Source organism: Capsicum annuum, chromosome 3 (genome assembly GCF_002878395.1).
Source record: "Capsicum annuum cultivar UCD-10X-F1 chromosome 3, UCD10Xv1.1, whole genome shotgun sequence".
In the NCBI taxonomy this organism is placed as follows: Eukaryota; Viridiplantae; Streptophyta; class Magnoliopsida; order Solanales; family Solanaceae; genus Capsicum; species Capsicum annuum.
The window spans coordinates 143,948,008-143,958,409 of NC_061113.1; the positions used below are offsets into that span (position 1 = coordinate 143,948,008).

The 10,402-nt window shown below is 36.3% G+C and overlaps 1 protein-coding gene across 1 annotated transcript in view; it reads right to left on the reverse strand.

Annotated features, from left to right (window-relative positions):
* LOC107865203 overlaps positions 1 to 5,814 on the reverse strand; it is a 125,581-nt gene extending 119,767 nt beyond the window's left edge. The window contains exons 1-10 of the mRNA XM_047408479.1: positions 5,712 to 5,814; positions 5,406 to 5,600; positions 5,220 to 5,306; positions 5,000 to 5,111; positions 4,661 to 4,796; positions 3,796 to 3,879; positions 3,177 to 3,699; positions 2,746 to 2,936; positions 2,370 to 2,565; positions 2,010 to 2,189 (exon numbers count right to left, since the gene is read on the reverse strand). Coding sequence (XP_047264435.1) covers positions 2,010 to 2,189; positions 2,370 to 2,565; positions 2,746 to 2,936; positions 3,177 to 3,699; positions 3,796 to 3,879; positions 4,661 to 4,796; positions 5,000 to 5,111; positions 5,220 to 5,306; positions 5,406 to 5,600; positions 5,712 to 5,814 — 1,807 coding nt within the window. The remainder of the gene's footprint in view (positions 1 to 2,009; positions 2,190 to 2,369; positions 2,566 to 2,745; positions 2,937 to 3,176; positions 3,700 to 3,795; positions 3,880 to 4,660; positions 4,797 to 4,999; positions 5,112 to 5,219; positions 5,307 to 5,405; positions 5,601 to 5,711) is intronic.
* Positions 5,815 to 10,402: the final 4,588 nt, after the last annotated feature.

Below are 10,402 nucleotides of genomic sequence, written 5' to 3' on the forward strand. Positions count from 1 at the left end.
TGTTTCATTGCCCAAAAGATGGACAATAACAACTAAGATGACCCGTGACAGCCTGAAGACGGAGTGCTCACCCTTCGGATCAAGATCTGCTATCAATTCTAAAGGTGAGGTCGTGTCTGAGCCTCTGAAACACTTTCTGCACTCAACAAAAGAAGAGTACATGGTAGTATCAGTACAAACCACTATGTACTGGTAGGCATCATAGGCCAACCCAACTTAATAAGATGTACACAACATAATTAGAAAAATAAGTAAACAGGCATCATCAAATAACAAATTCTCATTGGACCAACAATACAACAATAACAGGTCAACAGTGCTCACAAACAAACCTCATAACAACCAAAAGTATTCATCATACCGTAAACATCCACAGAATCAACACAAGTATGTACACACATGCTATGGGACTTATTTTTTCCCAAATAGTCATGACCTGCAGGGAACAATCTATGTTCATGTACCATACCGACGTGGTACACGATCCAGCATAAATATAAACGTACCGGCGTGGTACCTGATCCAACATAAATATAAACGTACCGGCGTGGTACTAGATCCAACATAAATATAAACGTACTGGCGTGGTACCCGATACAACATAAACATAAACAAGTATCATCAATATCATTTTGTGCAACCTCACAGCATACAACACAATGTGCCAAGTTTACAAGTACACTTAAGGTCATAAGACAATTCCATTAAGTCAATTTTCAATAAACATTTATACATGAATCAACAATCCAAACTTCAAAAATTCTAAACATGTACGAATACCAAGCCACAAGTATCCAATTTAAGAGCATACACACAATTAAGTCGAGTCTAAACTCAAATTAAACCGTAACCTACCTCGATTGAAGAATCCAAATGTAAGCTAACTTGCGAGGGTCTTTCCCTTCCGTAAAGTCTCTGAACGATCAATATCTATTCAAAATATAACCTCCATAAAAATACAAATCTAATGACACTCGTTTTATTATATTTATTTTCAACCCAAAAGTCGGATCAGAATTAAGTTTCAAAGAATTTCAGACGTAGTATTAATACTTAACTAATTACACCAAAATACATCTTCTGTCCCAACGTAACCTTAGCATCGCTACAGTGACAATGTTATTACTATAATTAAGGAAGACAAATCTAAATTCAAACAGACGTTAGATTTATTAAACCTAACAGGAAGGTTTCTTATTTAACAATAATACATCAGATTATTGACACACCAGATTTATTAAACAAATCTCTTGATTCGCAGACAAATTGCTATTGTGGACTTTGGACTAATGTTTGAGCCACTTATTCTAATACAATCCTTAATAAGGACAAAAAAAAAAGTAATGCTAAGGAGTACTGCAAACATTATATATATATATATATATATATATATACACACACTTTTCATCTTATCATCTCATGAACAAAATTTATAGAATATGCTCACCCGGAGTTGTCAAGAAGAATTTTTCCCAAAACTACAATGGCAAAACACGTTCGTACCCTTCCTTTTGCTCTATTATCTAATGATATCCATATTCTAAAAGATAAACTCTAACCACTTAAGTAAAATAAATTATTATTTTGATCCACTAATTTATTAATTAAATTAATTATCTAATGCCCAAAACTTTTAATAATGTCTCAAAATTTGTTCACAACCTTATAGAAATAAATTAAATTGACTAAAAAGTATGTCTCAAACCTATTAAAAATACAAAGATACTAACCCGAGGTCGTCTCGCTAAAAAATATTGACCATGATTGGGTTTAACTTTATTAAAACTTAATAATTCAACTAATGACTCAATAACTTCCAAACACTTCCCGAATTGGTGTTACTCAACCCGTGAATCATAATCCACATATACAACTACGTAGAGTGCTAAAGTAGAGAATATGAGCAAATTTCACAAACAACTGGGATAGTCGTTACATCAGGTACCAATTAAACAATTGTTCGTCCCCGAACGACAAACACAAGTCAAGAAGGGAAAATAAGAAGTTACCTGAACTAGCAAAAAGATGTGGATACTTGCTATGCATGTCCGCTTCGGTCTCCCAAGTGGCCTCCTCAATAGAACGGTTCTTCCACTGGACCTTCACAGACGCAATCTCCTTAGCCCTCAACTTACGGACATCTCTATCAAGAATAGCAAAAGGTTCCTCCTCATAAGAGAGGTTTTCATCTTACAAGACCAAATCCCAACGAATTATGTAGTTGCCATCACCATGAAATTTCTTTAACATAGACACATGAAAAACAGGGTGGACACCCAACAAACTCGGAGGTAAAGCCAATCTATAAGCTATCAGCCCTACACGCTGAAGAATCTCAAATGGTCCAATATATCTAGGACTGAGCTTACCTCGCTTCCCAAAACGCATAACACCCTTCATAGGTGACACCTTGAGCAATACTTGCTCACCCTCGATTAAGTGCATATCTCTAACTTTATTATCCGCATACTCTTTTTGTCTGCTTTGAGCTGCTATAAGTTTCTCCTGACTGAACCTGACCTTCTGTAATGAGTCCCTCAATAGATCAGTACCCCATGGTCTCGCCTAAAATGCATCAAACCATCCAATGGGAGATATATACCTCCTCCCATACAGAGCCTTAAATGGTGCCATATCGATACTCTAATGATAACTGTTAGTATATGCAAACTCAGCCAAAGGTAGAAACTGATCCCAATGACCTCCAAAATCCATCACACACGCACGGAGCATATCCTCCAACACCTGAATCTTCTGCTCAGACTGCCCATCGGTCTGAGGGTGAAAAGTTGTACTAAGGTCCAACCTTGTGCCTAACTCCTCATGCAGTTTCTTCCAAAAAGTAGAGCTAAATTGAGTACCCCTAACCGAGATAATAGAAATGGGGACCCCATGCAATCGAACAATATCCTTAAGATATATCTTGCCCAACTTTTCTGCATTATAAGTCACCTAAACTAGAATAAAATGTGCAGACTTCGTCAACCTATCCACAATAACCCATATAGAATCATACTTTCTTAAAGTCTTGGGAAGACCAACAACAAAATCCATAGCTATCATCTCCCATTTCCATTCAGGAATGGGCATCCTCTGAAGAGTACCATCAGGATTCTGATGCTCATACTTTATCTGCTGGCGACTCTGGCATTTAGTAAAAAAATCAACTATCTAACGCTTCATCCGACCCCACCAGTAATGCTGCCTCAAATTACGGTACATATTGGTTGCACCAGGATGTATAGAATACTTCGAGCAATGAGCCTCAGCTAGAATAGTAGAAATCAAGTCATCAACACGAGGTACGTAAACTCGCCCCTTAATCCGCAACACACCATTACCATCAAGAATTGCCTCTTTGGCCTCAACCTGCAAAACCCTATCACGAACTTTTCTCAACCTAGCATGCTCAAATTGTTTAGCCTTGGTTTGATCAAGAAATGTAGACCTAGCCTCAATGCTGGCTAGAATCCCTTCTCTCTCAGTTACCTTCAGTCGAATAAACTTGTTAGCCAAAGTCTGAATCATTCTAGCCAACGAACGCCTGCTAGCATTCAAATAAGCCAAACTACCCATACTTTCTGACTTTCTACTCAATGTATCAGCGACTACATTATCCTTTCCCAGATGGTAGAGAATGGTGATATCATAATCTCTAAGCAACTTTATCCATCTATGCTGTCTCAAAGTCAAATCCCTCTACGTGAACACGTACTGAAAACTGCAGTGATCAGTGAACACTTCATAACGAGCCCCATACAGGTAATGCCTTCATATCTTAAGAGCAAAACCTGCCGCAGCCAACTCCAAATCATAAGTGGGATAATTTTTCTCATTGGGCTTCAATTGCCTCGAAGCATAAGCAATAATATTCCTTTTCTGCATCAACACAGCACCTAAACCAGAACGTGAGGCATCACGATAAATAATGAAATCCTTACCTTCTATCGGTAAGGCAAGAATAGGAACGGTAGTCAACAAGGTCTTGAGTTTTTGAAAACTCTTCTCACACTCATCAGACCAGATAAATGGTACATCCTTCTAAGTCAACCTCATCATATGAGTAGCAATAGAAGCAAACCCTTTCACAAAACTACGGTAATAACTTGCTAAGCCAACAAAGCGATGAATCTCCATCACTGAATAGGCCTAGCCCAATTCTTAACTGCTTCAATCTTCTAAGGGTCTACCATCACCCCATCCTTCGAAACCACATGTCTCAAAAAGAATACAGAAGCCAACCAAAACTCATACTTAGAGAATTTTCCATAAAGTTTTTTCTCTTTTAACAAACCCAAAACAATTCTTAAGTGATTTCCATGCTCCTCTTTACTCTTAGAGTAAATCAAAATATCATCAATAAATACAATCACGAAAGAATCCAAGTAGGGTTTAAATATCCCATTCATCAAACTCATAAAAGCAGTTGGGGCGTTAGTTAGCCTAAAAGACATCACAAGAAACTCATAGTGACCATACCTGGTTCGAAAAGCAATCTTAGGAATATCAGCAGGCCGAATCTTAAGCTGATAGTATCCGAACCTCAAATCAATCTTAGAAAATTCGGATGCACCCTGCAACTGGTCAAATAAATCATCTATACGGGGCAAAGGATACTTGTTACGGATCGTAACTTTGTTCAACTGCCTGTAGTCTATACACATAAAAAGACTCCATCCTTCTTCTTTACAAACAAGACAGGAGCACCCCACGGAGAGGCACTCGGATGGATAAAACCCTTACTCAACAAATCCTGCAACTGAGCCTTTAGCTTTCTTAATTCAGCTGGAGCCATCCTGCAGGGAGAAATAAAAATAGGATGAGTACTTGGCTCTAGATCAATACAAAAGTCAATGTCACGGTCTGGTGGGATACCAGGCAAATTCGTAGGAAAAATCTCTTGGATATCACACACCACAGAAACTGACTCAATAGAGGGGACATCTGCGAAAGTGTCCCAAAGATGTGCTAGGAAGGCCAAACAACCTTTCTAATTAACCTCTTTGCACGCAGAAAATAAATAAGTTTCAATGGAGCAGGACTATAGTCACCTTCCCACACAAGTCTATCCATTCCCGGTATAGCCACAGTCACTATTTTAGCATGACAATCTAATATCACATGATACGGGAACAACCAACTCATACCCAAAATTATATCAAAATCTACCATATCTAGGATCACTAAATCTGACCAAGTTTGTATCCTCATAAACATACCAGAACAAGAACGATAAACTCTATCAACAACAACAGAATCACCAACAGAAGTAGACACGTGAATCAGAAAGTCAAGCAAATCACACACTATGTCCAATCCCACAGCAAAATTAACAGACACGTATGAAAAAATAAAGCCAGGATCAAATAATACGATAGCCATCTAGTCATAGATTAGAATAGTACCTATAGTAACAGTGTCTGATGTCTCTGCTTTAGGCCTACCTGGAAAGGCATAGATATGGGCCCTACCACCAGTTTGAACGTCGCTTATGCCAAGCTGAGAACCATCTTGATGGGGCTGACTACCACCCCTACCTGCCCGATGACCCCCACGACCACCCTGTGGACGACCTCTACCATTACCACCACCTCCACTACCTATAGGAACGAGAACTCCAGGAGCTTGCTGCTGGCTAAACAGACCAAACTACCTTGAGTTAGGAAAAAACCTCCTAACATGACCTACTCCGCCATACTCATAACATGTACGGTCCAAGGTAAGCTGTTGAGCTGACGAAGATGAAGCAAGGTGACCACCAGGGTATAAAAATGGTTGTCTAGTGCCTGACAGACCACCCACAGACACCGACATCACTAATTGAATGGGGCGGGCAGGGTATCCCTGAGAACTCTGACCCCTAGAATAAGAACCACTAAAATTGCCTCCTCTGCAGGCCTTCTTTTCTGATGCCCTAATATAACCCTCTTATCTTACGCCCTCTACCTTCTTGAAAAACTCAACCATTTCCTGAAAAAACCTATCCAAAGATATCATCTGAAGAGCAAAAATCTAAAGACCGGTGTTCAACCCCTTCACAAAAAGTCGTATTCTCTCCTCTTCTATTTTTAACAAGTAAGATGCATACCGAGACAGAGAATGAAATTTGGCCTCATAAGCCACAACAGACATATTCCCCTGCTTAAGATTAGAAAACTCATCCCTCTTCCTATCTCTCAAAGTACGCAGTATGAATTTTTCTAAAAACATTGAGTTAAATTGTGTCCAAGTCAAGGGAGGCAAAGATGGATCCCTACACTCAACATAGGCCCTCCACCATATCTTCGCATCCCCTTGAAACTGAAAAGTAACCAGTTCCACACCATACCTCTCAACCACTCCCATCTTCTGCAGCCTCTCATGACAATCAATGATAAACTCGTAGGCATCCTCCGACTCAGTTTCGTAAAAGACAGGGGGTTTCATCTTTATAAACTTACAAAATAACTCATGCTCATCTTCGGTCATTACCGAACCCACCACCTGCCTTGAAAAATATCTTCTCCTAATACTTCTTCCATCTGAGGGGCTACAGCAGCAGTATGCTGCATCCCATGCTGAACTGCAGGTGCTGCGGGCATAGTCCCTGATCCTGCTAAACCACTCATAAAACTCAAAACCTGCTGAATCACAGCAAAAGACAGTTGAATCAGAGTTGCACCTCCATAAGCTGGTGCAACCCCATCATGAACCAACACTCGTTCATCCTGTACTAGCATAGCTCTATTCTCTGCAACCTCGAGCAAGTCCTCATATGGGGGAGGAGTTACTGGCCTCTCTCTAGCTGGACCCGCAGCTCGAGCTCTACCCCTAGTGGACATTGCTCTCCTTCCTCCGCCACGTCTTTATCTTGCCCCATTCTTTCGTGTTCTTACCATTTGCAAGAATAAAAATGAAAGAAGTCAGATACCAATTGGAATCGTCAGATACCAATTGAAATCAGGTAATAGCACGTAAGAAAGAAGAATGTGAATTTTTCTATTGCCCTGTAGCCTCTCAAAGAAAAGTACAAACATCTCCATACCGTTCTGCAAGACTCTACAAGATATTTTCTTGTATGGCGAGATCGACGAACCTAGACTCTGATACCAACTTTGTCATGACCCAAAAGGCCATGAGTGGCACCCACTCTAATCTTCCAGTGGGAGAACCATCTAAATCGAATCTTTACCCAATCACTTAGTCAATATTAAGATGATGATATCATAAAATCAATACTGTAACCATAATCCAGAACTAATCATTAATTATGTAAAAATCCAACAAATTCATTACTAAAATCCCCAAGACCAAAAGTCATCGTACAAGAACTTCTAACAAAATCATGTCTAAAGAGATTTCCAAATAAAGTAAATTAGGAGTGTTTCATTGCCCAAAAGATGGACAATAACAACTAAGATGACCCGTGGCAGCCTGAAAAAAGAGTGCTCACCCTTTGGATCAAGATTTGCTATCAATCTAAAGGTGAGGTCTTGTCTGAGCCTCTGAAACACTTTCTGCACTCAACAAAAAAAGAGTACAGGGTAGTACCAGTACAAACTACTATGTACTGGTAGGCATCATAGGCCAACCCAACTTAATAAAATGTACACAACATAATTAGAAAAATAAGTAAACAGGCATCATCAAATAACAAATTCTCATTGGACCAACAATACAACAATAGCAGGTCAACAGTGCTCACAAACAAACCACATAACAATCAAGAGTATCCATCATACCGTAAACATCCACAGAATCAACCCAAGTATGTACACACATGCTATGGGACTTATTTTTTCCCAAATAGTCATGACCTTCAGGAAACAGTCTATGTTCATGTACCGTACCGGCGTGGTACCCGATCCAGTATAAATATAAACGTACCGGTATGGTACTCGATCCAACATAAATATAAATGTACCGGCGTGATACCCGATACAACATAAACATAAACAAGTATCATCAATATCATTTTGTGCAACCTCACAGCATACAACACAATGTACCAAGTTTACAAGTACACTTAAGGTCATAAGATAAATCTATCAAGTCAATTTTCAATAAACATTTATACATGAATCAACAATCCAAACTTCAAAAATTCCAAACATGTACGAATACCAAATCACAAGTATCCAATTTAGGAGCATACAAATAATTAAGTCGATTCTAAACTCCAATTAAACTGTAACCTACCTCGATTGAAGAATCCAAATGTAAGCTAACTTGTGAGGGTCTTTCCCTTTCGTAAAGTCTCCGAACGATCAATATCTATTCAAAATATAACCTCTATAAAAATACAAATCTAATGACAGCCGTTTTATTATATTTATTTTCAACTCAAAAGTCAGATCAGAATTAAGTTTCAAAGAATTTCAGACGTAGGATTAATACTTAACTAATTACACCAAAATACATCTTCTATCCCAACGTAACCTTAGCATCGCTACTGTGACAATGTTATTACCATAATTAAGGAAGAAAAAACTAAATTCAAATAGATGTTAGATTTATTAAACCTAATAGGAAGGTTTCTGATTTAACACTAATACATCAGATTATTGACGCACCAGATTTATTAAACAAATCTCTTGATTCGCATACAAATTGCTACAGTGGACTTTGGCCTAATGTTTGCACCACTTATTCTTATACAATCCTTAATAAGGACAAAAAAAAGTAATACTAAGGAGTACTGTAAACATTATATATATATACATATATATACACCTTTCATCTTATCATCTCATGAACAAAATTTATAGAATATGCTCACCCGGAGTTGTCGAGAAGAATTTTTCCCAAAACTACAACGGCAAAACACGTTCGTACCCTTCCTTTTGCCCTATTATCTAATGATATCCATATTATAAAAGATAAACTCTAACCACTTAAGTAAAATAAATTATTATTTTGATCCACTAATTTATTAATTAAATTAATTCTCTAATGCCCAAAACCTTTAATAATGTCTCAAAATTTGTTCACAACCTTATAGATATAAATTAAATTGACTAAAAAATATGTCTCAAACCTACTAAAAATACTACGATATTAACCCGAAGTCGTCTCGCTCAAAAATATTAACCATGATTGGGTTTAACTTGATTAAAACTTAATAATTCAACTAATGACTTAATAACTTTCAAACACTTCCTGAATTGGTGTTACTCACCCCGTGAATCATAATCCACATATACAACTACATAGAGTGCTAAAGTAGAGAATATGAGAAAATTTCACAAACAACTGGGAGGGTCATTACATGTCTTTAAGTATTTGTTCTTTTCCAACGGATTACTCATCTATTGCAACATGTTAATTGAAATTGTAATTGAACTTATCAATTCATCTTTAATTTTAGTTAAATCATTATTTTTATTACTAATAATGTCTTAATTTGAATCATTTCAAATAAAATTGGCCAATTAACACTTTACTCAAGAAGAATACACTTAGATGATTATGTAATTACTATGAGATTAATTGAAATCATAGTTAAATTATTACTTCATCTTTAATTTTAGTTAAATAAATTTAGTTATTACTAATAATTACTTAATTTTAATTATTTCAAATCAAATTGGTCAATTGATCATTCTACTTAAGACGAAACATTTAGTTGATCATGTAATTACTATAAAATCAATTAAAATTGTAAGTCAACTTACTAATTCATATTTAAGTTTAGTTAAATCAATATAGTTATTTCTAATTATGGTTTGGTTTTAATAATTTCAAATAAAATTGGTCAATTGATCACTCTAATCAGGACGAACACACTTAGTTAATAGTGTAATTACCATGAGATTAATTGAAACTGTAATTGAACTTATTAATTCATGTTTAATTCTAGTTAAATAAATTTAGTTATTACTAATATAATGGCTTAATATGAATCAATAGATGACTAACATGTTGGAAAAGATGAGTAATCTGTTGAAAATGACTAAATAGATAAAGACATATGTTGGAAATAACCAAACAGATAAAGACATCTGTTGAAAATGACCAAACAAATATAGACATATATTGCAACAAATGACTAACTTGTTGCAATAAATGACTCATCTATTGAAAATTATCAAAGAAATATAGAGATCTGTTGCAACAGATAACTAAGTTGTTGCAACAGATGACTCATTTGTTGAAAATTATCAAACACATAGGATATATGTTGGAAAATAATTTAAAATTCTAAAGCTCGGACGTTTTTAAGAGAACTCAAATGTTTTTCCCCTTGTCTAAGGTCTTGTCTTTAATTTTAGTTAAATCAATTTAGTTATTACTAATAATTGCTTAATTTAAATTATTTTAAATAAAATTTATCAATTGATCATTCTATTAAGGATGAATACATTAATTGAAATTGTAAGTGTACTTATCAATTCATCTTTAATTTAGTCAAAATAAATTTATT